At 35.8% G+C, this 27,647-nt stretch overlaps 1 protein-coding gene across 1 annotated transcript; it reads left to right on the top strand.

Moving 5' to 3' along the window:
• Positions 1-117: 117 nt before the first annotated feature.
• AstA-R1 (allatostatin A receptor 1) lies at positions 118-27,646 on the top strand. The gene is made up of 6 exons (XM_069127845.1): positions 118-2,584; positions 5,177-6,015; positions 6,924-7,053; positions 9,289-9,549; positions 11,164-11,412; positions 26,762-27,646. The coding sequence occupies exons 2-5, from the start codon at positions 5,591-5,593 to the stop codon at positions 11,410-11,412; spliced, it is 1,065 nt and encodes a 354-aa protein (XP_068983946.1). The 5' UTR covers positions 118-2,584; positions 5,177-5,590; the 3' UTR covers positions 26,762-27,646.
• The last annotated feature ends 1 nt before the right edge of the window (position 27,647 follows it).

Below are 27,647 nucleotides of genomic sequence, written 5' to 3'. Positions count from 1 at the left end.
GGGACATTTTTCTTTCAAGTACCTTATAATTTTACAAATGACATAAGTTTTAATGTTTGTAGGGAAAATTGTTAGTTTCTGCGTTCTTTCTTTAGGTTTACTGTTCTCATAATTAAAGAAAAAATCAGCTAAAGTTGAGTCCGTCCACTCGACCAACGCAGACGTTCTTTAAAATAACCTCGTACTCTGTTTAATTATCATACAATTGGTGTGTATGACACGTCGCCTGAGGACTAGACCCTGTTTATTTGACGAAACTATTTTAGGCACGTTTAAAAACTGGTCGATCGTTGCTACGAAACTGCAGGTGTCAAAATTCCTGGATTTAATAACAAAATTCTTGGGTTTAATAACAAAATTCCTGAGTTTAATAACAAAATTCCCGAGTTTAATAGCAAAATTCCTGAGTTTAATAACAAACTTCTTGACTTTAATCACAAAATTTGTGAGCTTAATGGTATTCGTGAAATTTAAACATATTATATCGTATATAATAATTACAATAAAAATTTGTATTATTCTTGCGGAAAGTGAATTTTATCTTTAAATACAAATAAAAAATAAAAAGAATAAACTAGTTAAAAATTTATAACGATAATTTTACATGTGGTATTTTCTTGCTTTCTCAATTTCAGTATCATATCAGTGAACTGATTATTTATAATCAATGTGTCAAAGTTATAAACACGGTAAAATGATTTTTAAACATTTCAATTGTATTATACGTTACTTATCGATTATCGGAACATCAGTATACAAACTTAACAGTTAAGCGACAAATTTCAAAAACGTATTTCTAAAATAATGAAATGTTAATTAATTAAATATTATTATTTTCTAATTTCTAAGAATGTGACAATGCAGGAAAATCAATTGTATATGTGTATTTAATACAAAACGGAAGAAATTCTGATCTACTTATTTTTCAAACTATCTTCAAATTAGATAATGGATTTTAATATATTTTATTTAAGTAATGTAAATTCGTTTCTTCGTTAGTAATATTTAATCTCATTTTGTAAAATGATGGAGGATTACTATATGATGATACAATCGTACCTCGATTTTAGCGGCTGAGGGAACAGATCAATAAATCCGTGCGCTTCGAAGGATGCTAGATGGCTCTTGCACCCTCTCTGCGAGGATAGTCCTGCACCCCTATTTCAGGTAAACTCGACGGCGATATTTCTTCAATCTGCACAGTCGTGCCGCATCCACCGCTGGTTGCGTACCTATCTCGCGGTCTTCAAAATACTTCCTACACGCATCTCTTTCCGATAAAAGTTCTTGAAAGTTGTATTCAAAATTAAATGTGATAGAAACGTGTTACGAATTTTGTCACGTAATCGCTATAAATAAATTAAAGGAAGAAAAGAAACTCTAAAGTAAATTAATAAAAAAAAAAAAAGAAAATGGAAAACGATCGTGTAGATGACAAATAATCGAAGAAATCATTATCAGTGAAGTGTTCCTGAAAACTTTGTCGTGAAATAGGAAATAATTTTATTTTTAGTCGTTTTTATATTTTCTCCCGACTCTGATATTGTCTAAGCACGTGTGTCGTTACGTTTCATAAATTTTTAATTTTTCTGTTACCGCTCGTTTATTTATGGACGACGGTACTTACTAAATCTCGTTAATACGCACAGTTTTCCCACGAGAAACGAAAGAACAACATGATTTTTACGAAATTTAAACGCAAATTAAATATTTCGCAACTTTACAACGAATAACTAGCTTTGAGATTCGTGTGGATTATTTTGTTAAAGTGACGTACGTTTTACGGAGAGTCTTATTACTGGACGATATCATAAAAAGCTATTTGACGAGAATGTGTCAAGAAAGTTTCGTGGGATTTAGGTTGAAAAATATAATTTAAGCCGCGTGAATGGTGATAGCTGTGCGGAAAGTGCGAACAATTTACCCAAAATATCTGAATATTTTACCGACAGTTTCCACGTAATATTTCTTTAAGTATGATATCCATCTTTTGTAACGCAAGAACGATCAAGAAAACGTGACCCAGAAAAGTGTGAGATCGAATGCAAGTTACATGATATTCTGATGTTTAACGTGCCCATTAAATCAAAGTTCCTTACTAACAAAAGAGGAAAGGAAAAAGAGATCGAAGTTGACAGATTTTATTTAACAGGAAGGTCTTCGAAATTTTATATCAACGGTCCATTGAATAATTCTTCACGCGCTGGATTACCGATTAACTAACACGCATATGAGAAAATTACAATAAAGTATTACAAATTCTAATCATCGTTTGAAACATCGTTTATTGTGTGAAGAAATGACGTGATAGAATGTTAAATTTGGATGTGAATGCGCTCGAGTTCGGTACAAGGATATACGCATTTAGGTGTCTTCGTGCTATCATGATATCGAAATCAAAGATGCATCAACTATATTCATCAGGGACATATTTGTCAAACGAGAGTTGCAGCAATTAGTAGCCGTTGGACGACCAATCATGAATCGATCTATCTGCATCAGTTACGCCTTATGAGCCTTAATCCGGTAAAAGGAAGGGCGGGTGATCGTTAAACCCTCTCGATATCAGCGCGTGAGGACCAAGGTAATTAAATGAAGATCGTCATAAATTTCATTAATAGCCACGAGATGCTTGTAACATCCTGTCGTATTCGAAGCCACGTGTTCTATCGATAATCTTTCTGGCTTTCAGACGAGCAAGAAACGTGATTCTTTTCTTTGTGAAATTATTATGTTCGTGGAATACTCAACTGTGACCGTAGCTACGAAATGTTGTTTTATATTCAATGACGTTTCGATGGAAATCTTTTCTTTATTCCCAATTTCTCGTTCTTTAATAAATTGGCTGGAACAAGGGTAAAAAGTACGGGAACAAGATGTATTATAAAAGAATGTATTGCACAATAATAATGTACAAATTGAGAGAGGAAGCCCCTTTGCGTTTCAATCTATATGATATATTACATTTATATATGAAAGATACGTGGTTTTATATCGTTTTGCTGGACGAATGAAATTCTTTTACGATCTAACGTTCTTTTATGGTGGAACTGACATTTTTATTGTTTAAAATAGTATAAAACATAGAGAGGGAGAGAGAGTATCGTAAAAAAAAAAAATAGTGGGCGGTAAAGTGGCATGAATTAAAAATTTTGATTCTTCAGAAATGTAGCGAACAAGGAGGTAAAGAATGTTGGTAGTTGGAACACCATAGTTTTTTATACGTACTGCAGAGTGCAGAAATATAACTTCGAATAATAGGAACATGTAATGCATATGTAATTTTCCCATATTTTACAGTATTATTTAAATTTAATTTAGCCAACTGAAACACAATAGACTTCTTTTGAATGTGATGATTAATTTTCATATTCCATGTTATTTAATGAACTTTATTTGTGAGATTCGTAATTTGAAATATATCGAATTAAAATTACTATATAAATTTGCAAAATTCCAATATCGTAATAGTAGAATTTCGTTATTTCTGTCTATAAATATCAAATGCGAATATATGGGATGGAGACAAAATTTATTGGATAATAACACAATATTTTTTTTATCTTTATACTCCCCCTGGCTGGATAGAATTTCATCTATCTGTTCGCGTATTTTGATGTTATATGTTACTTGTATAAAGCGAGTGGTTTTATCGTAAGTTTCTTGCCACTTTAGACCACTTAGCTTCTCTAATTTAATCTGATAATATTTTGAATATCCACTTATGTTGAATTTACCTATATTATTTATATTTGCCTAAGTGAGAACGGGGGCTAAATAGAACACTCTTTTTACGGAGTCACAAAGAGGGGATCGCACGTGCTCTCAACGTGACCTGAATTTCGATAAGGCATTGCTATCAGTCAAACACGACTCGAAACGGGTCAATTTTTATTATTTCTTCTCTTTTCTTTGTTCGATCTTCATCAGGAGAATTGTCAATTTTTAACTGACAAAGAGAAATTTAAAAGAATATACACGGAAGTCAGAGAGTTGTTGCTTTTAGAATATTTCATAAAAATATCGATTGTAATTTTGTCCATAAATTGTAATTTGTATCGATTTTGTCCATATCGATCATTTTTTAATATGTCGTAGAAATCAAAATTTCAACAACATTTTCTTATACATTTAAGCGTCGCTGGGCCTTAGTTTTCCAGATATTCGCGAAAAGCTGTCGCTATCGGCACAGTGAATTCTGTCTATAATTGTGCTGTCCGTGACAGCGTATGAGCACTGGTTGTGGCCGCCTCACGACGGTCAGATAAAGTGACATCTAACCCAATCTTATATAAATTATAGACAAAAGATAAGAATTAGGCTTGGTTTAGACGTTATTTCATCTGGTTAATACCAACCAATACTAACGCATAAGTTGTCACGGACGCATAATTATAGGCAGAATTCAGTATGGCGATATCGATAATTACCAAAATATGACTTCTCGTCGGGGAAAGAACTGTGAGAAAATGTGACATTGAACGTACATTGCATTTCATATTTTACACTTTAATAGCTTTAAACGACTTTAATTGCGTCATGTCAATAATTTATTGCGTGACGATTATTTTTAATGTGATATTGAAAAATTAGCGTTTGATTACGTAGATCGAGTTATTACTTCCTTTAGTCCATCTCGTGATTGCAAGCAACAGTCTTAAATAATTCGATTCGGATGTGACAGACGGCGAGTAATTTCATCGAATTAAAAGGAACTTCTTAAAGTGTAGATGTGATGAATTAAACTTATTTATCTTCCAAGAAGTGACTTTATTATTTGTGACGTGATATATAGGAGCTCGGTATCAGTCTGAATAAAAGCGATTAAAATCAAACGATTTCATAGAATTGTAGAATATTGTATGTTATGTTTAGCGAAATCTAATTTTAGTTTAGCTTAATGGCTCCGTGTTTAAAGGGAAGAGGAATCTATATCCAACACATTAGTCAAATTTGAAATATGGATACGAAATTTGAATCAGAACGCTTTGCGCCTCGTGTGTAATTTAAGCTCCACGTGTCTGGATAAGTAAACCTGTTAGCCGTTGAGAGATAAAATAATTCGACAGTGCAACTAATATTGCTTACTGATGTATTAACTACTTATTGTATCAAATCAAACGTATTTCGCAGCATAAGAAGTGTTATATTGAATAAAAAATCCGTTTCTTTACAGATCGACAGCTGGTGGAAAGAAAATCATACTTGATCCCTTAAAGACACGACGTAAGAATTTACTAAAATTCCATTAATCGCAAGGAATTTTGGGGGAAATTTGTATATCAGATATACGCCATCGAATAGATTTTTCTACAAGATTCGAGAATGACTTCTAGAAATACAGAGTATTAAGTTTTTTAACTGCAGTGTTTACTGACGTGATACATTTACTGTCATAGGCAAGATAAACAACAGCTTTCATATCGATCTTCTTTTAAACTAAAATGAAACTGAAATATAAGAGAAAATTGAATTAAAACTTGTAACAAGGCCATTTGTTATGATATGAACGAAAGTGATTAGAAACTCCGAGATACAGTTTCAAGATCTGCTACGATATAACTTCAACGATCTGTGGATGTGATACACGATGTTTCAAGAGATGGAGACTTTGGACAGAATAGTCAGAAATTTTTCAAACAGCTCATACAACGAAACTCAGAAACTCTTCGATGACTTTGAATATAATTTCGATCGACATCAAGTGGAGAGAATAGTAGTAGTTGTGGTGCCGATATTTTTTGGTATGATTGGTATCCTTGGACTCGTTGGGAACTCTTTGGTCGTTATCGTGGTTGCCGCGAATCCTGGAATGAGATCAACCACGAATATCCTAATTATTAACCTAGCCGTGGCGGATCTATTATTCGTCATTTTTTGTATACCATTTACCGCGACCGATTTTGTGCTACCCTACTGGCCCTTCGGCAACTTCTGGTGCAAGATGGTTCAATATCTCATCATCGTCACTGCCTACGCCAGTGTTTACACCTTAGTCCTCATGAGCCTCGATAGGTGAGTAAATTAAGAAGAAAGAGAAAAATTAGGTAATTCTCTCAAAATGCTTTCTACGGTATAGTTTCCATAAAGAAAGCGGTACGCAGAGGTAGAGACGATAATTTAGAATCACTCGATCAGGCACGGGTTAACAGAAATAGTCGAAGAAGGATACTGCACGATAAAACTCGATCCTCAACGTAAGATGTAACTCATCCTTCTATAAATATCAGCATTGTTTTCCGTTACATTTCAAGATACCGTATAGTATGCAGTGGTGCAGACTGCTGCATCATGTGCTATGTCTAAAAATGTCATACGTGCGAAAGAATCTTGATTTCCTCTCGAAATATACGATACATCCATTTTGTGTTTCGAAGAAACTTTTTGAGCCACGTTACGTGCTCAGGTTTCTGATTTTATTTCTCAATTCCGTTTTCAATAACCTAGCGGCATCCATCTCCTATATCAAATAGAATTTTCAAAGTCTTCAGTAATTGCAATGTGATCGTGACGGGATTTCGAATAATTTCTATATGATTGATAGCCTTACATGTTTGAAGAATTAATTTATAATCGCTTAAGTTTAGTAATCATTCATTTCTACAGCTGCAAGCGAAGCTATGTGTTTGATTCAGGTTTCCTTGATAGATCGCATAAATCCATTCACCTAGTATCCCTTGATAGGCTGCATAATTTGGCTTATTGGCTTAGTTCCAAGTTAATTAGCATATTGATTTGCTTCAGCATATTATGTATAAGATATCTTCAAAAGAGGCCTATACTGCCTTGATACATATCGGAACTCTATAGTTGTCTTGTAGTAGTAGTAGAGAGTATTTGAATTTGGTGAAAGAGTGTACATTAATAATGAATTAAGAAGCAGCATTTGTTGACGGCGACATAATGTATCTTGATTGTTACAGGTACTTAGCAGTGGTTCATCCCATTTCCTCCATGTCATGGAGGACCGAAAACCACGCAATCGTCGCCATTTGTATCGCCTGGGCGATGATTTTCGCAATATCCACTCCTGCATTCATCGTCCACGGCGAGGTAAGTCACACAATCACTTCCCATAATATAGTCAAATTTATGGATTAACAATTTTCACTTAACTCATAATATTACTAATAGTACAATATATATAACAATAGATCTCTATCAGAGTTTTATGAGATTCTTTTTATTAGTTACCGTCGAACAAATGTTGAAAATTATATCGATCCAGTAACCTTTTTCGATTCATTTCGATTCACTTCGATTCGGTTATTCGTTATCCATTGCATTAATATGTTCAATGGTCAGATTTCAATACTATGAATTGATTGAATATACCCTTTTAATGAACCAACTTGTTTATAACGCACTTCCAATCATTTGTCTATCATTCAAACGGAAACCATGATTTATTTGATATTTAGCGGGTCGGTTTGATTCATAGTCGACAGAGATTTTGAAAGAAGGGAAGCGCGAGATAGCTGGATTAAAATTGACAAAAGGACAGATTAGCTCTTTAAATAATAATCCGGCAATGGTACTGAAAGATTGAAGTGGATGGGAGGAAAGTTCGCTGATGCCCCTCTATTCAGTAATTCACCATTGAGTGTAACCACTCTAATTACTTTCGAATGAAATGGACGCAGCCAACCTTGCAACTTGTAATTATTCATAATAGAACGTTTCTCATAAAGCTTTATAAACGCAAAACCGACGTGATCGGTATCATCGGGATCAAAGTATTATTAGAAGTCGTAGCGATTTGTATCATATATTCTTTTTCAATTCTTTATTGCTGAAATCATATTCGATATATTTTATCTTTTAGCTTAACTTTATCCGCAGTTCTGTAAAATCGAAAATCATTTTTATCTCTGAATAGCTGAATTTTATTTTTCGTCCTGTACTTTCTGCGATCGTATGTCCATATTCTGTTTTTTTTTTTTTTTTTTTTTTTTTTTTGTAAATGTAAACCCTACGAGATCATACGAAGCACTAACTTCGGATAATTTAACGTGATAATCGTATGGATTCATCGTTGAAACATGACGCACCGGTACAGGATCGCGTTATTTGAACATGATAAGCTATGAAATTGCTAGACTAATTTGTCAACAATGTTTACCAATGTGTAATTGCCAGAAGTATTTTTGGATTACACCGCGAACGATAACCGAACACTACACATTCATGGAATACGCATCTAGATTATCGCGATTGTACGCGCTCTGCACAAATTTCTCCAAACACGACTCATTATCGTGCATTATATGATTTTGCCCGACTCTACAAACGGAAATGGGAGAAACAACCATTCTCCTACTTGGCTGTGATTGTTCGACGATTATAGCTGCACAGTATTTTAGGTTTACGTGCATGACACGCGCCATTTGATGTGATGGGGAAATGCAAATCATAATGCGCGTTTCATACACGCGTCAAATGTACATTTCGATTGAATCACACCACAGTTTGACCAGACGAAATTGGTGGACGTGTTAAATTAATCAGAGACAATTATCTCGTTTTGGAGTAATTCAACCTTATTTTCGGATAACTATTAACATTTTCATTTTTCCATCGTTCCATAGAATTAAAAACATGCAGTGAAAAAATGTTTTACCCCTTCATGTCCAAAGTTGAATATTTATTTCATATCACATATATGCAACGATTTCTCACATTTCTACTCCGTGTGCACACAGAGACGCTGGCATATGGCATGTACACGATTTCAATAATAACTATCATAGTGAAAGCGTTCAAACTCATGGCATTAGCCCTTTGAGCACTAAATACTCCGGGTATGAACGTTCTCTATATATGACATGCGATTTGCTATGATCATTACTGCGAGTATGAAATCTTGTGTGCTGTATGAAATATCGATCACGTTTTACATATACGTATACACTTATGTACATTTAAGCGGTCACTTTGACTTTACTATGCAAGCCCACTACTACATACCCCACCCTCGCTGCTAAAACGTATTTTTCCAATTAGCACTATGAAAGATTTCTTTAAAGTTCCATAGATTCGAAGTAACTAAAGAAATTCTTTGTCATAAATTAAAAACGCCCATTCTGCTGAAGTCATGTCATTTTCGATGCGAGCGTGTGGTATACCTTGCCTAAACTTAAAGGAACAAAGACAATTTACTTTTTCGGTGGCGTGGAACGCGTTAAAGAAAATTAAAAAAATTGAGTCGATATTCCATACATTTTATTTCTCTGTACGATTTCGGCCTAGAATTGCTCTGTTATATATGTAGATTTGCTTTACTTTCAGGACATGGATGACTTGTCGTCGGAGAACCTGACGGCTTGTCGAATCCTACCGCAATATAGTTGGCCGTTATTCCAGTTGTCGTTCTTCCTGATGAGCTATCTGCTGCCACTGACGCTGATATGTTTCTTTTACATTTGCATGCTCATCAGACTCTGGCGCACTGATCGCGTCAGCGCCGAAAGTCGACGCGGAAGAAAGCGAGTTACGAGGCTAGTCTTCGTCGTCGTTGGCGTTTTCGCCTTTTGTTGGTGTCCTATACAGGTTAGTAGTGTCACGTTCTTTCGCATAACGAAATGGATGAACATCGATCAGCGTCGAATTTTGTAATATATAACATTTTTACGATCTAACAGAAATTTCGCCGTTAAACGTATTTTCAGTATTTTATTATTAAATAACAGATTTCTATTTTCGATTTCATTTATTCGGTACTATAAAGATATTCGTAACAATATTATTTTTTTGATACTTTAATAATATTTGAAAACATTTCTTGTGGAATGTGCTACGTAACCGCGTGTAAATTTGTTGGGGCTATCGTGCAATGATCTATCCGAAAGATCACGGTTTTCGTATCGTATAATTCGTCGTGATATCAATCGTAAACGGCGGCCAGAGAATTAACCGGCAATTGCGGAGTTTGACTTTTGACGGAAAAAAATTCATGAGCAAGAAGAGCAACATGTAATTAACTGATACGCCATTGACGTTAATTGAGATGGAAGATAAATCGCGAAAGGAAATTATGCGGTGAAATTCGGTAATTCGGTGTATTTCGTGGCCAATACGGAATATCGGCATGAGGTTTATCGGTCGGTCAACAATGCTACTAATTTTTTAATTCTGGCTTTGTGAGATAGTTAAATTACACGAATGATATCGTTACATTTGAAACATGGTACAGTCCATAGAAATTTATCAATCCTTTACGAAATTTCTCTAAATTGAATGAAATAGAAAAATTCGTGAATCGAACGGTGGTTCAAAAAGAATAATGGTTGCATGTTCAGATATTCGTCGTAGGATGTTGCGAATTGAAAATAGCGAGCGAAACAATTCTATGGAACCGCAAAAATATGTTCAGCCACCCGGTTCTATGTCAAGACTATTAAGACCAGTACGATGTTCTGTTCTTTCGCGTTTCGAAATGGAACATAATGATTTTTCATGTATCTTTCGCTTGTTTCCTATTTCATAATGAATGTTTTATGTATTTCTCACGGCACTAAATATATATCGGATATACTGCGTTTATTGAGCTTCCTGTGTAAAATATTCTTCGTTGAAAATGTATCGGCCATGCATTGAAACGCAATAGAAATACGCCGATATGTTGTAGAAGCCAGAACGAAGAGTTTATACGATTTTTATTCGATGAACGAGAAATATTGTTTTCATAGATTGTACAAATGTTTCCTATTGACTCTTATTAACTTGGCTGCTGAATTCATATCACAGAAATTGTACGTTTTTATCTGTTCAAGTAGTAAACGTATATTTCTTTGACAATATTCGCATAATGTCTTTACTTTGGTTTTTTTTAAGTAGGACACGGGATCAGTGAGTTAAGATTCAGTCAAAAAGTTGATAGACTATATATTATCTGTCTTTCCGGCACTTTTAGTGGCATTATCGCCATTACGGAAATGAACTGTCATCAGTGTACCTTCTGTGACACGCAGTTAATACATATTTACACGTGTGATCGTCAATCGTTCGTTATAAAACAGATTTTTTGCTGCATATCCATGGAAAATTTCATCCTTCCGTTACGAGCGAGCATATTTAATCCGAAATAAGTTTGAAATAATCCAAACTCTCCACGCTCGAGGATTATAATAATATCTTTTGCGTGTTTTGTTTTTTTTACAAAAGGTAATCCTAGTGACAAAAGCATTGGATGTGTACCGATTGACATCAGCGACAATAATGGTGCAAATAGCGAGTCATATTCTGGCGTATACGAACAGCTGCGTCAATCCTATTCTTTACGCTTTCCTCAGTGACAGCTTTCGGAAAGCTTTTCGAAAAATTATTTACTGCAGACCTCGACCAGATCAAACCAGACAACTGGGACCATTGACGAAGACTACGAGAGCTGCCAGTACTGGTGACATCCTTTAGGTGAGTTTTATTTTTTCAACGTTGTTTGTTCCAAGATTTTCCTCGCTTAACTTTATTTTACATGCTATATTAAGGAGCTTTCGCTGATATGGTTAAAAAGTGAGGAATGCTTATTCAATGTTTCGTACTATCTATCTTAATAACTTGAAGATCTTTAATTGAACAGACATTGAAAATTAATAATAGAGTTTGTTGAAAGATCGATTCTCTAACTAGTTTTTCAAAATTAATAATCAACAATTTTCTCTAATTAATTTTTCAAAATTGATTAGAGAATCGATTTGCTTTACTAACGCTTCTTGGTTCTCGTCGACTTCTTAGTTCCTAAATAAAGTGGTAATTCAATTTCAATAGTTTCGATATTTGTTCCGAAATTAGCAACGCTATATAGCTCTTCACGCTTTACTTCACAGTAGGATCCATGTTTGTAGAAATTTGCTTAACAATTAAAACTGCGAATAAAATTCTAAGCGGAGTTAAACTCCTAAACAAATAACCGGTTTTTAAACTATAACGCGCATAAGTGCGCGCTTCTCTTTTCACGTTTCTCCTATTCTCGTTTAAAATTGCACGATAGAATTAATTACTTCGTAGGCAATTAGCTCTTCATAATAGTGAGAAAGTGAAATGCATCTTTTACTTTAGTAGCTTTTCGACCTTCCGGAAAGCTTCTTTTGTTTTATGGACGAGTCAGAGGCTTTGAAAACACCCGGCGCTACTTGTATTGCTGTAGGCGTACATCTTCAAGTTGAAAATGCAAGGCCATCGAGACTACTGTGCTCATAGGATGTCTAGGTTACACCGGCCTCGCAGCCTACTTTTCTGTTTATTTTACCCAAAATGTATCTCGGATGAAGCGCGTAATTAGAACTTGCAATCAAATACACAAGTTAGATTTTGTTACGGAGTATTGTTTGAATTTGGGAGTTACTCTTATTGTAGTTGCAGATTGTGATATTATTTGTATGTTAGGTCTCACAGTTTTACTACTTTCTATTATACATAATACACGTCGTGCACATCAAAATTCATTGCAAACATTCCGCTTCAATATCCGAAAAATAAAGTCCGGTGAACTAGTTTCTTCATTCTCCCTCTGCTATTCTCTTCCTGTCTCCTTATTCGTCTCTTGCGGCTCGTATAGAACATTTCATAGAGATATTCAGCAGTAGGGACAATGTTTTCATTTCGCGTGTTACGGATACAAAGCACATTGCGAGACATACCCTCGATAAATAAAACAAACACCGAAAAATATATTTTCACTGTTTTTCTCTCTTTCGCCAGCGCACGAAGTTTCTTCTTAATATCGATTTCTGTAGAAAATTCCCGCGAAGTTACAAGTGGTGGAAGCTTCAATCGACCCGTCGGGACTCAGCAAAACGCGGGAGCTTTGTTTCACCCCGCCAATCATCCAGAAGAAATAAACTCGAACGACTTGGTTCTCATTTCTTTTCACTTACTCTCTACCTCGTTCGCTTACAATCTTTATCCTTAATAATACTGCACGACATAACTTACATTGTAGAGGCTTGAATGACTGGAGGCTGTGGAATAGGTATCGGATGATAAATCACAGAAGCGTGCGCGACATCCACAGAGCGAACTGCTCCCGAAGGTTTTGCAGGATAAAGGAAGGGCACGCGGTATATGGGAGGATGAAATTGCGAGGGTAGGGATTGGCTGAGGCGTTAACGTTCCCCAACGACATCCGAGAACGTTTGTAGAACGCCTGAATGACAGTCTTCTTATTCGACAAATAGTGCTCGTGTTATATCCATTTGCACGTTGCTCTTACTGCCTTTTACCGACGTTCATTCTCGTTGTAGAATTCCCGCTGACTTTAGTTTGAGTCAGCGTATTTTCCCTTTTTGCATTAGATAGACGTCCGTATAATTCGTTGATCGTAAGACGAGCGTCGCTTATGTAGGAATATCGGGTCACACACTGGTTTTCGCTTGTGAAATACCAAATAAAGCAGTGTGAGAGGATTGGGCTGAACGTTTCATCCTCGGTTATTCACATTTTCGTATAAATCGTTTCCATGATTCTGAAATTGATAAATTTGATATCGTCGTTGTAATTATCTGCGTCAGCAGAGCTTACGAATTTATGAAATTTCCAATTGCGCTCGTAAAAATTCTTCGTATAATATTCAGAGCATTTGAGAGAGTTTATAAAAGGGAATGAAGCGAATACGTATTCGTGGAATGTTCGATGCCTATCGTTATCAATGCTAATGCAGCTTCTCCGAATTGAGGAGATTGGAAGAACTTTTTTCATTAGACCACACGACGTCGTTTATGGCGCAGCTAACTTTTCATCGAAAAGGAGGAAATGCCAAATTGTGCTGACTCGATTAAAGTCTCTAAAGCGATAATTAGAATGTGATCCGCATACTGGCCGGACGAAGAGATATGGAAATAAGATTAGTCATAAAAATGAAGAAAAAAATAGCAATTCACGTTTATCGAGAAATCTTTCATTGCTACGTTCATTATCAACCTTCAACCACGTCCCCTTCTTCTTGTTAATTACATGAGACAAATGTTTTTACTAATTTTTGTCATATTTATTATCATAAAATTAACTTGAAATTCAATGGTTGTGTTTACCGCAATTTCCAACATTTTATTACAGTCCGATGTTTACACTGACAGATATTTTTTAAGAGTTGTAAGAGTAGGATAGGAAGAGCTTATCAGAGGATAATATCGGATTGGAATACGTAAGATCGGAGATGCGATGTACTTTCGAACGTATTCCTTCTGGAAAATCGGATTTCACCGGAGATATGCATTTTTCCTCCCCATCCGGTAAAAACATGCAATACTGTCCTTAAATAGGAGTTTTCATATATTTGTACCGCGGACTGCAGATAAAGTGGCAGGAAATTCTTTGGGCGGAAAGTGGAAACGACTGGAAAATCAGATTGCGTTTACCAAAGCGACTAGAAAGCAACGAATCCCTGCTATAAATCAGGATAAGTACAGACACTCGAAATTAGATTTCGCTGGAATCGTGTGAATTGAAAAGTGATTGTTTTAAAATACCGACAACGTTTCATTCGTAGCCTAAAATTTTCTCGTAAAATCCTCCGAAAACGTCTATAGGAGAGTTATGTTCTTTTCCAAGTATTTTCGATCATACTTTCGAGGACTGGCAGACGTCCGATCAATTCACTGAAGTATCTGTCGGGGATAGAGATTTCTTTCGTCGCAAACTTCATGAACAAATGTTTGTAAACGCGCATGTATTTGCTGTTACATTGTATTCTCAAGGAAAATCGTGATGCTTACCTCTATTATTCTGTTAGTAGAGCAAATGAAAAATTGGACGCGAGACATTGGACACATTGTATACTCTAACAACAATCGTTCTGAACAAATGAACGCGAACGAAGCACATTTTTCTCGTTTTATATGTTCATTAAGGAGTTAATGTACCTACAAGGTTCCTTCAATGTTCCTTTATACACCGCGTTCAAAACTTTGCCACGTATTTTATGAGGTTTCCTTCGAAACTATTAGGCAAAAATCAATACCTCTTCGTTTTTCAAAGAAGATCGATGTAAGCGTTAGTGGTATAGTTACCAGTGGATGGTATACTAAATACGTATAAGGGACATTACTCAGACTTCGAAAACGATGAAGTTTTGTGTACAAGCTAATTAAATTCTATATTCTATAGTAACGCAAACGAACGAGTTTGAAGCTTTTTTCCCATCTATTGAAATTTCATGTCGTGAAGTATCTAGAAAAAAATGACAGAAAAATAAATCGATAGAAAATAAATCAATATTTTATGGGATATTTTATAATATTTTTTATTCCTCGTAACTATTATTATAACGTATCTTTTTTTTATAACTATGCTATATCCTCCGACAGAAGTTTTATGAGATACATGTACCTAATACGTACGTATCATTTATCATCGTGAAATATTTAAAAATGATCGTAAGATCGGCGACGGAAAGGTCGGTAAAAAGTGAATAAGTTGGTAATAAGTTGGTTTGTTGAACGATATTTCTATTTCAATTTGTTACATCCACCTGTGAAGATTTCGTTATATCCAACCCGTATCAAAACATCCGTGTGATGTAACAGAATCGAATCGAATTCCCCTTCCCTGTTTTCAACGAGAAAATTTTTCTATTATACAATTTTGTCTTGTGGCGGAGGATGGAGGAAAATATTTACGTATCGTCAGATAGGTAGGATGGAGTAACCCAACGAGTAAAGAAGAAAGAGTAGACGGAAATGAAATACAAAGATGGAACGATACAAGATGACTTTTACGGTGATGAAAAGTTTAGCGTGGAAAGATTGTTAACCCGATTATGCTCGAAAAGTTGCTGCTATCGTTGCTTGAATTAATTTTTCACATGACTTCCCTTTTGTGATTTCTTCGAGTATTTTTTCAGAAGTTTTACCTCGCAACTTTTCTTTATCAGTTTCTCATCAAGCGTCCTGACATTTAATATTTGAAAAGTAGATTTTCTTCATCTTAGGTTGCAACACGTAAAATGTCACTTTAAACAACGCAAAATTATCTACGCAGAATACCTAGGTCGAAATATTTTCCTTCTCAGAATCATTATGTATTCTGTTTGCTACAATATGTCTACGCACGATATCGTTTCGGATGTATTCTCCTCGAAGAGAGGGGAAAGGAAGAAAGAAGATGGTAAAATGGAAATTTCGCGTCATAGATCATTTTGAAACGTTCAAAGCTAAACGCAACCGGTTATAGGAAACGTGTCATTTAGAAAGATTTATCGAACGCGTCCGCATATTATGAATACCTAATTTCTTGATTTCCGAAGCCTAAATCGATTGCTTTCAAGCCTCGATACTAATACGGCTCGTATATCACTTACACCTAAGAAATATTGGTCGAATGGAATATAGTGGTGGAAGCAATATCGTTATTCCTTTATCAGAGCTTATCAATTGCTTTTGATTGATCGTGTGGAATGAACAGAATGGGAAAATTCGAAAGCGTCGGTTCTCATAGATGGTTGAAGGGTACGTTGCGAAATACCAGGTCAACTTTCTGCAATTCTACTTTTGAATCCACGAGTAACAAATAATAAGCCCTGGCGAAGAGGGATAAAACCGGGTGTGAGGAGTGGAGGGAAGAATGGTACTAATTTTAGAAGTGCTGTTCGCCGGTATCTTGGACTTTTCACGAAAGGAACGCGGGAGAATCCACCCATTCGTCTCTTATCTGTTTTGTGCCCGCAGTTCCTTCCGTTCGAATTATCTTTTGACCATTTTCAGTTCATTATTCTCTATTATATATCTTTTAGACGGGAAAGTCAGTTGCTACAAATATACCCCATTACTCATTTATTTATTATAACTTATAATATTTAGAAACTATACGTATAAAATAAAGTCCGCAATTTTCTAATTAAATTACGTTTTGTCAAAAATAAGCGTTGGGTTACCCGATCTTTTACTATTTTATCAACAAATTCTTCATCAATTTTTATTTATGTAGCAAGGTAACTATCGAATGTTACAACGCAATGTGTCGAGGGTTGTATTAGGCCAGGTTTGTGTCACGGTCAAGAACAACCACTGTTTTTGAGAAATACATCTTCAGCGCCACTCAGTGGCAGTACTCAGATGGTACTAGATGACGAGCAATTTAACGGATTTGTAGTAGCATGTATTTTTAACTTCTCCACAGTAACTTTCCATAGCTCAATAGCCGCGACCATATCATAAACCTTGGCGTTTCGAAACGCTCATGCTCACGATTAGCCTAGCGGTTCTTGCGACATAATTCAGACCCATTCGAACATTTCACAGGAGTGTTCGTTCCATCGCTTCGACGCACACCCTCACACAGCACTGGGTCTAGGTCCCCCTTCCAAAGACACAACGTGCAAATTTTTAGACAGTGTCGTACAGAATTTTATTAATCAACGAAATCACATCTATGAGAGTTGGCTCGCCATCTACTGAATTGCACGAGGATCACACCGGAATAAGCAGAATCGGTTTATATTATTCTAATTTACGAGGCTATATATATTTGAATATATATAGTTTCCTAAATTAGGATAAAGTTAGAAAGAGTATAAGCCATATATAGGATTTTCAGAGTGCTAATATCACTGCAAACTATAACATTCGTGAAAATATATTATACGTTGAAATAAAACGTTTAGTGGAAAAGCGGTAAAATCTTCAATTTATTAAACGACTGATCGAAGTCGTAATGCTTCATCATATTTTCATAATTATCAGCCTTTGGAACGCATTTCGTGGTTAGAAATCTGAGTACTGAGACGACGGTAACTTCCGTTTAATCGCACGAATTATTCGCATTTCGCTGGTTTCATCGACTGTTTAAATATTTCCACCGAATAGGTAGCGACTGTTTCCCTTTCATGTTCGAGCAAAATGCAGTCGACGAAGTCGACAAAGAGAGATCGAGTTAAGAAAAGAAATGAAAGAGAAAGAAAAAAAGAAACGGAGCAAACGAAAGGAGGAATAAATAGACTGCTCGGAGTAGACGACATCAGATCCTCGGCCACTTTAATTTCTCTCGAGTTATTTCCACGATTACGGCACCAACTCGATTTACTTATCTGTGAAACAAATTTCAGAGCTCCGCTCAAGCAATATTATGTCGAAGGATCTTGTAATTGTACCGCGTTATCGAGACGTCGTAGTGATCTTCGCAAATTGTCTTTCGAAGATTTTTATTTAAGAATGTATTCTGTATTCTACGTCTCTTCTTCTAAAGGAGTACGTTCGAGGATTTATACTGCTACCAATTCTGATTATTTCTCTCCAAAATAATTTGTGTACGTTACCGCAATACGGACGAACGTATGTGTAAAAACAGGCGAAAAATCTCGTACAGATTTTTCGTAAAATAGCGCCGAAAGAGGCTTTATACACGCGTCCTACGATAGAATACTTTTTCAATTTAAACTTGTTTGGTAAGGTAACGTGTTGGCTTTTCTAAATTTCTTGGCATTCTTGAGATCTACGAGCGCTATTAAGTCTATAAAATACTGTTTCACTTTGGAACTGGAGTCAAGTTGCATGGCGACATTCGGGGCGCACTATCGGTATTTTTAGCTGCTTGGGAGAAATTTGTCACAGAAAGTGATAAGACGGCATGGATTTGGCTGCAAATATCATTGCGTGACACCATAGGGAAATATGTATACGTTGCCTTATTTTCGCTGATTTCCTCTTGAGAAGTGCGAAAGTAGACAAATTTTTATCGTGTCGCGCAACTTTTCGTATAACATCACGGCTCGCGCGCTGATAAAACACTCTGAATATGCTGGATATCGTACCGCGATACATAAACGCGTTTACCCATAAATTTTGTCGAAATGCTATTCCGTCCGCTGATTTGTCTCGTCTCGTTTGAGGATTTAATGATTGTCAGCGATAGCGCGAACTTGTAAAGCTTTAATACACGGCACGTTTAATCCCTTCAGTTTTAAAGCGAGTCTTTTCCTTTGTCGCAAATGAGATTTAGGGAAGATGAAAATGAAATGAGGAAATGAAGGGATTTCTTAATCCATTAAATCTCGCCGCTCTCGATCAAAGACACTATTACTTCCCTTCCGAAGAAGCAGATTCTTTCCATCTACCGTGCATTGTTCAAGTTTATCTTTTGACAGGGACAAAGGAGAATTTAATACAAAAATGTTGTATCGGAAAAACTGATAATCGCGTATCGTGGCCGAAGAAAACATGAAATTAACAGTCAACCATTCTTCGAAATTTTGAAACTCCGTTGATTGTGTTAAAATCGAATTCAAGCTTATCGTTTATTCTAGTCTGTTATATCTTCTCTCTATGTAATCGGAACATTATATCGTGATTTCAGATCGAAATCAACGAATTCAGTAGAGCACATGTCGTAAATCATAGTCCTGCTCGGAACCATAAGCACCAGTACGATTTTTCTCTGCAATCGACAGCTATTATTACGTTTATGACTGAATAACGTCAGTCTGTGATAGCTTTGCGTGGAACGATTCACCAAGCATATCACAGTTTCGACAAATTAATGTGGAAATCCGGCTTAGTTTTTTCGTCCATGCATCCCCTCGTTCTTCGTTCGTGCATTTTTATTCCGATGAAGTTTGAAGGCTGTTGCTGCGAAACATAAACTCGCCGCGTTATGGATCTATCCATCGCCGTGCTTCGACTACCACAGATAACTGGCCTGTTCTATAATCCTGCCCCCCCCCCCGACAAACGACTATAGCTAGCTACTATGCCTCTCAACCGCTTCGTTTTCAGATAAATAATTGCGGAACCTCGTGGAATGTCGGACCAACATTTAGATAATTCCAAACAACAGTTATGGTTGATATTACGTTCGAAACGAATACAAACGTTAAAACCTTGCGTCTATTTTGAATGGTTATATTCGAATGGTTAGTTTAGTCTATAAACCGGGTTGATAAACGATATGCCTTAAACTGAATAAAATATTAGGTCATCCCATACAAGTACAGTTTTTAAATAAAATGAAATTTAGAAGACATACGAACATAAATATCCGATTTACATATTTTAGTTAATATGACGTTTCGAAAGATTAATACTTAGATACTTGGAGATACGCACATAAGTGAATGAACTTATTACACATTTAGTTTTCAAGCGAGAAATATGTTGTAAATCTCTATATCGTAATTACTTTCCTGTTATATCAGTGATTTTCAGTGTTGTTAAGGATATATAAATCGTATAAATCATCGTCGGGCGCTGGAACTTCTACATTCGTATCTCTGTCTACATTTGTTGATCTTATAAATTCTTAAAATAACTTTAACCGTAATAGAACATTCCAACTCGACGCTTGTGTTACACCGTATCCGTTCTTTGGATTGTTGTTATCGCATAGTTCGCCTACCTTGCACTAAAATGTTCAACGTCATTTGCTCGAATGACTGAACCTCCTACAGAGTGTTTAGTCATTTATTTTGGTCATTTACTTGTACAAGCTATCTTTTATTTCGCACGAACATCCCTGTCTACGAGTTCGCTCCTATTTTTCTACTCCGTTTATGAATTTTGTTCACGAAGCAGAAGAAACTGTTATATTAGCCTGTTATATCTTGACTTTCCAGTCATTCTCGATCAAATGTAAATATACAAAGTGAAATATCCGAAGGAAAGTAATCGATATTTAGCGAAAGAAATGAATTTCTACTTAGATTCTACTTATTTGTATTGCGAAATAGACGAATTTATAACTAAGTATCCGCAGTCTGTATGTATATACTAATCCGAGATTTGAATTATTATGCTATCGTAGTTTATATGTCACAGACGATAGTAAGGGATAAAGTTCTCGCGAGAGTTGAGAGACGGAAAGAGATTCGTGTATTGCTATAGCACTTTCAAATTGTCGATAAAGCTATACGATTCGGTCATTCGAATTTTATGAGCTTCACGCCTTTGCCGAAATTACACAGCTAAATAGACAACGCGCTTTAATCAAACCCGCATGGGAGGATCTAAAATACAACATGGGATCGATATTTGAACGCGATGCGATGCGATGCGTCGTGTCGCGCTGCGAAAACTGTGATCTGTTTTCACGGCATCTCATTGCAATCGTGATAAACTCGTATTACGATCAAAATTTTATTAAGCACGAAATGTCAGTACGTTCGGAAGAAATCCCATTTCGCGTTCATAATTTGTTTTATGCACTGATTTATTTACGTTTGACGTAAACTAGTAACATATGGCATATAGTTTACTTCTACGCTTCCGTGCAAAGAACAATATTGTTAGAGGATATCGTTAACGTGTACACAGTATCGATTGCGGTTTATGAAACTATGTACCAACTGACCAGCATTATTTTCTCTTTTCTCGCGGTGCTCATCAATTTTGTGTCAACACGATCCATCAAACTAGCGATCAATGGCAAACGCGATTAGTCTCGATTGAGTTTGCTCGTTTAATTTCATCGTATTTTGTCGCATAGCAGAACTCCACTTATACAAATTGCATTTATCCGAACGAAATTTTAGTTAATGCCCGATTAACTGAAGTTTTGCTGCTTCAATTCATTCGTTCAATTCATCTGAATGCGAGCTCCTATTATGTGAACGAAAAATAATAGGTAGTTGGTGATATATAAACTATTTGTCCCATATAAGCGAAGTTCTATTGTACTAATATTCAACATAGAAACCATAAATTTAGAATTTTATTTCATGTTACTTTTTATAATTAGTAACGCAACATTTTATAATAGTTACTTTAAAAAAGAAAATTCTGTTCATTAATTACAAAGAGTTAAAAATTATGTTCATTAATAGTGAAAAAATGTTAAAAACGTTTTAGGAAGCAACGTGTTTCGTTCTCATTTTCAGTTAGCTTTATATATCTCGCATCTCGATTTTATTCCATCTTACCAAAGTTTCCTAACGAACAGGTGGTCTAGCAATTAAATTAACGCTTTATGACTTACTCTCTGAGTTTTGTAATTACAGGAATTTCACCTGTACATCTCTTAACTTATGTCAAAGTTGCTGTTCAGTCACTGGTATTCAGTTTATTATCAGCTTGGCGACTATTTCGTAATATGATGCGCGTCGTAGAAATTAGAACTAGGAATATCATCGTAAATATCGTAACTCTACAAACTTCTAACACGCTTTTTCACTCAAAGCTTTCAAACAAAAAATGGCAGCGCTAGAGAAAAGATCGCTAATTCCATAAATTTCCCATACTCTACTTCCTTCTTGTCGAGTGAGTCAGCACTTTCTCCCGTTTTTCGTAGCCTTTGTTGTTGATTTCCGTACATTTCGGAAGCACATTGTCCGGAGCGTCGAGTAAAATGCATTAATGAAGAGAAGGGGAAAAATATATTACGGACGCCCTAAATTCCCAAATTCTTGGCGAAGCTTTAACAATAACGTTCCTCATCCTCGTGGATTTGCACACTGAACCAGCAGGTGCCAGCAATCTTTCGCGTTGTTTAATTTTTTCCATGGCATCTATAAAACACCGTTAACATGAAAGTCGTAAAAGAAAATTACGGTGTAATCTCCGCGTTGTGCAAAACGTAGTGAACATATTACGCAGCAATACGAAATCGTTTTCTAAAACAAACGTCCTACTTTTTATGGTTTATTTCTATTACGACCACGAAGCATTTGCTGATTGGAACTGCAATAATAAACCAACTTACGGATGTTCCATTGCATTCTTGGGCTGCGAATTGGTTGTATGTTCTTCGTCGATTTCTAACTTTCGTCGTCTTCTGTTTTGTGTCGGAAAAGAATTCATTTTTGAAGAAGGAAAGGAGCGTTTCTATAAACATTTGTTTCAAAGTTCGTTCTAAATGTTTCGAAGTACTGCGTTTAACATTGCCGAAGAATATCTTCTGATATCTGATATGCAGTATTTTCTAAGATTTTACCTCGCAATGTCGGTTGAAGACACCACATAACTCTTATATGATGAAAGTTTGTTCCAATTTCACGCAGCATTGTCGACATGTTGGAGAAAACCGAGGAGAGCGTTTGTCTTCTAAATTGCAGATATTACGACTCAGCGTAGGAAAATGGTTTGAAATCAATTTCGATCCATTGGATGTTTTCATTAATAAGATCAGAGAACAAAGCGAAGGAGAGAAAGGTACATAGAAGAGATTAAGCGTGATCATATTTTAGCCCTTGGTCATTAATCTCGTGAACAGTGTAAGATCCATTCTTACCTAGTTCCATTTTTTAGAGTGAAATTTCTCGATGTAATAAAACTTACAGTTGATGAAATTGAAGAAGAAAAGGAAAAATGAGAAGAATGTTCATCGCGAAATTGCTTGAGTATAATCACGACGTAAATTTTTCATAAATTTTGTTGCGCATTTGTAGAACATATCCGTTGATAGTCGTAACATCTGTGTGAGTATTATTTTATTTTTTATCGGAAGTTATGCTTTTGTTTCACGAAAAAGCTAAAATATATTCTGTCTCTAATAGTATTATTCTTAATAAATTCTGGAAGCTTACAAAAATTTGCAGTCCTCTCCCATTAATCTTCCCCGAACGTATTATTTGTGAAAAAAACTCCGTCTATTCTTAGCTATTAACATACAATATCAATAAGTTTAGCTACATGCTCGTTCTCCTGTGACGTAACACGAATAAATTAAACCTAGGAACTTGGCTGAACATTCAGAGAGAGAGAGAGAGAGAGAGAGAGAGAGAAAGATTATAAATGTTTCACTTAATGACGTCGTTTTCATTTTATAAAACTTATAAGAAGCTGTAAGCAGAAGGAAGCCAGAAGAAAGTTATATTTCATGCACGTTTTTGCCCGTGCTTTTGCTATGTATGCGTTTAAATTATCGGAGAATATTACGGAGTATGCGCGTACATGCTCTATAAAGCGTATAATTCGCTAACAAGATCCAGGCAAACTCTCTCCTCAACTTACAGTAGTCAAAATGAACAATTTGCAATTTTCCAAAAAGAATTTTATAGATTTACAACGGCGCACTCTTGGCGATCGGAACAAGATTAGCGAATAATGAAAATATTGCAAAGTAGATTAGCCATAGGATTGCGTAGATTTTTGCCTCTTGTTTTAAAATTTCTTTGAAATACTATGCCGATTGGTAATGGTTATTTCGCTATCGAGACAATCTCAATATCTCTGGATGGGACCATTCTCCTTGCATTGATAAGAAAATGTTTCTGTATACGGTTGCGCAATCAGTTGGTGTAATATTACTACGGGGAACTGTTTCGAGAGCTTTCCGGTTGGCAGCCTGAAAATTCGTAACGTGTAGAAGTAATTTGATCGTTGGGAATCAAAACATTCACAAGATGTATAAATAATTCAACCGCGTTTGATTTTATAAGAACGAGCTAAAATATAACAAATATAATACAAGTGGTCTATAATGACCGATGAAAAATATTTCCAGTTCTTGAAAACGAACATTTGTGATATTTTTTCGATCCGTATATGTGGTGTTATAGTAATGTTACGGGAAATACGATATTGGTTTTTTTACAGTTCACTGGTCTGTACGAGTTTTTACCCAACGAAAAATTATTTCCACGCCAGATTTTGCAAGACTGCATGTCGAAATTCGATTGCATTATAGAAGCAATGGACCGTGTATATACTAATGAGGTGGGCATGTACTTATCAATGATAAATCATATTTCCGTAGATGAATGAATGGCCTATAATTCACATACTTGTGGTATCACGCAAATGTCATTTCCTAGTATCAATGCAGTCTGCTACTGTACACTTTTGGCTTTATGTAGATACTGATTTATCTTATAGCTACGTATTATCAGTTTTACCAACCTATGTCGCTGTCAAGCTCCATGGGCATCGTATATCACTCGAATTCAGCTTGCGAATGCGAATTACAAAGCAAAAGGTGTTAAGCGATTCTACCATTTCCTACAATTTCATAATAGAAGTAATTAATATTAAATTAAATTTTTACTAAAATAATTTCCTACAATTTCATCATAGAAATAATTAATATTAAATTACATTTTTATCAAATAATTAATATCAACTAATATATCATATAGAAAAAAGCTTTGTTTCTAAATATTCCAAATTTTTGAAACAATTTATGAGAAAATATTTTGAGAACAAGGCTTAATGAATTTTTGTTTTGATATTTCTTCCTCTACGCAAATAAATCTGTCTTTAGTAAAGACGTAACGAGCAAGTGATAAAAGGTAGCCTCGCTCTCCAGAGTGGAATAGTCTCGAATTACTTATAGTTCCTTCCTGAGCATCATGAGACTTCATCTGTGAAAGCGTCTTTGTTTGGAGCAAATAGAGTCGGTGGGAAGGGAACGCACCGAGGTGGTCGTGATCGTAAAAAGAGTACACGAATTCACATGGAATTAACGTCGAATGGGGAAAACTAGGGTGACGCTTAATGGAAAGTACTTGTACTTAGGTTGCCCATACAATGAGTCATCGACGACACCTAAAAATAGATTAAGACGTTCAACTTGCCTTTCCAATTTCCGGGTAACATTGTTTCTGTATTTAAGTTACTTTCCTGGAGACCTTGATTAAAAGTTTCGCGACAAATAAAATCTCTATTAACCAATTCCTTCTGTAACTTTAAATACTACGATTAGAGAGCTCTAAATGACGACCAACTAAGAATAATTAAAACAGATTACTCGACGGGCAATGTGGAATAAAAATATTTTCCATTTTCTTCATAACCGACAATTTAAAAATCTTTTCATTCCTAAACTACTTTACCGATTAATTCCTTCCAAACATGCGTAAGAAAGTCATCCATAGAAAACTTTATACATTTATCATGGGCAATTAACCTAGACAACATGTCACGAGGATCGTAAAGATACTCCCCTCGTTGGTATTAAGAACCGCTGGACACCTCAGAAACGATTCTTCCCCTATCCGTCTCTACGGACACGTATTTCTTCGAAATTGATATGAAATACGTTATCAAAGTGTCTTAGTTGATGGTCCTACGTCACTCAGAAATCCATCGCCATCCAATATTAATTAAAGAAATGTTTAGAGCTTGGCCGCAAATAACGCGACGTTCTCGTACCATCCGACCGAAATTCTCGCAATGTTTCCACGTTATAATTCTGGGTTAGGAGGCTTACCAAAGTAGGCCGAGCTGTGAAACCGGTGGAAACTTCACTCGTCAAGTAAAAGAGGGCTGCCATTCTCTTTTTGCCTCCTCATCTCTGTCGTATCGTACGCTTGCCTCCACTTTCCTTTTCTCTTTTTTTTTTTTTTTTTTTTCGTATCTTTAGCTCTCCTCTCTCTTGGCTTGTCTTTCTTGCACTTTCCCGTCATCGATCTGTGTACCCTTCATCGAGTCTGCCCACTTTCGTCGTCGCTTACGAACTACTTTACTGAACACGTCTGCGAAGATGGTCGCTTAAAAATTTCACAATCGTTTCCCTTTTCTCATCGAAACTGAAGGTACTGGATATTCGTAGTCCTCGCGGCTCTCCTTCGATCCTTATTCCACGCTAATGGATACATTATGCAGATTAAATTGCTTTATGATATCTTTATGATTTTTATACCAAATGGAATGGACTGCGTCGTGAAACGGAGTAAAAGGCAATCGCTTATACAAAAATTAACGAAGAGTACGGAGTAACAATTTTTAGCAGTGTATATGGCAGAAAATTTGCAAAGTTAACTTTCACGCAGTTAATTTACAAGTGGCAAGACATATTTTCATTTTGAGAAGCAATTACTCTGCTATTAGATTCAACAATACTCGCAGTTGTAGCAATTTTGTTAATTTCCTTGCTTCTTGTTGTTGTATTATTACTGTTTCAGGTCACAAATATTTCGACGCCGGATTCGTCGTTCTGTAACAAGCACTAATTGCGCCGATTTTACATCGAAATTAAAGGATATCGCCGGTATTCGATATTCGATATTACACAGGATAGTTATCATGTGAACTGGAACGTGCATTCGTGTCGTTTAAGCGTGACGTCCGTTTTGCGAAACAATTACAACAGCGACGTATCTTTAATCTTCCTAATTAACAAACTCGATGACTGTGTCGATCGCGTGACGTTGCTCGATTTTTGGAGCAATCCTATCGTATCGAATGTTCCATGGATTCGTAATTAAGCATGTTTTTTTCTCGTGTGCTGATGGTAATAAACGTTTTATATAGACGTAAACAGCGTGCGTAGTTTACGCTTACACTGTGAAGAAACTTTGTACATAGTAACGCTTGTAAGGTAATAACGAGAGTACGAGTATAAATAGTAACATTAAGTGATGAATAGGTTCGACGATAGTTGCTAATCTAGATTTAGAGAACAAAGAAACAGCTTATCGTTTGTTCTGTAAAGAAGAATTAAAAAGAAAGGAACGAAAGAGCTTAACGACGCGGCTGATAGAAAGATGTCGATGTTTAAATTATTATAAAACTTTTAAGTTACGTAATTTCGAGAGGAAGCTTCGCTGAAAATTCGCGGATCGTGGTAGATAAGCCCCTGCCCATCCGCGAGCCAGGCGCGCAAAGAAATATACATTTTGAAAGTAACTTAAACGACGATATGAGATTTTCCTTTCTTTTCCAGCTGATCGTCGTAGATTTTAAGAGTTTTAGGTTTAAGAACACTCGAGATTTCGTGGAGAATTGTCCTGATACAAATTGTAAAATACATATATCAATAAAGGCGCTCATGTAATACAAAGAAGAAAT

This window comes from Bombus flavifrons, chromosome 14 (assembly GCF_040668555.2).
Source record: "Bombus flavifrons isolate JBK064 chromosome 14, iyBomFlav1_principal, whole genome shotgun sequence".
NCBI lineage: Eukaryota > Metazoa > Arthropoda > Insecta > Hymenoptera > Apidae > Bombus > Bombus flavifrons.
The sequence above is the reverse complement of the archived record's forward strand: the minus strand, read 5'-3'. Positions and strand labels throughout refer to the sequence as shown.

Excerpts from the sequence above, each read along its gene's own strand:
- AstA-R1 (XM_069127845.1), top strand. The coding sequence starts at position 5,591 with ATGTTTCAAGAGATGGAGACTTTGGACAGAATAGTCAGAAATTTTTCA. Across the intron at positions 7,054-9,288 it reads CATTCATCGTCCACGGCGAG|GACATGGATGACTTGTCGTC; the intron begins GTAAGTCACACA and ends CTTTACTTTCAG. Across the intron at positions 9,550-11,163 it reads TTTGTTGGTGTCCTATACAG|GTAATCCTAGTGACAAAAGC; the intron begins GTTAGTAGTGTC and ends TTTTTACAAAAG.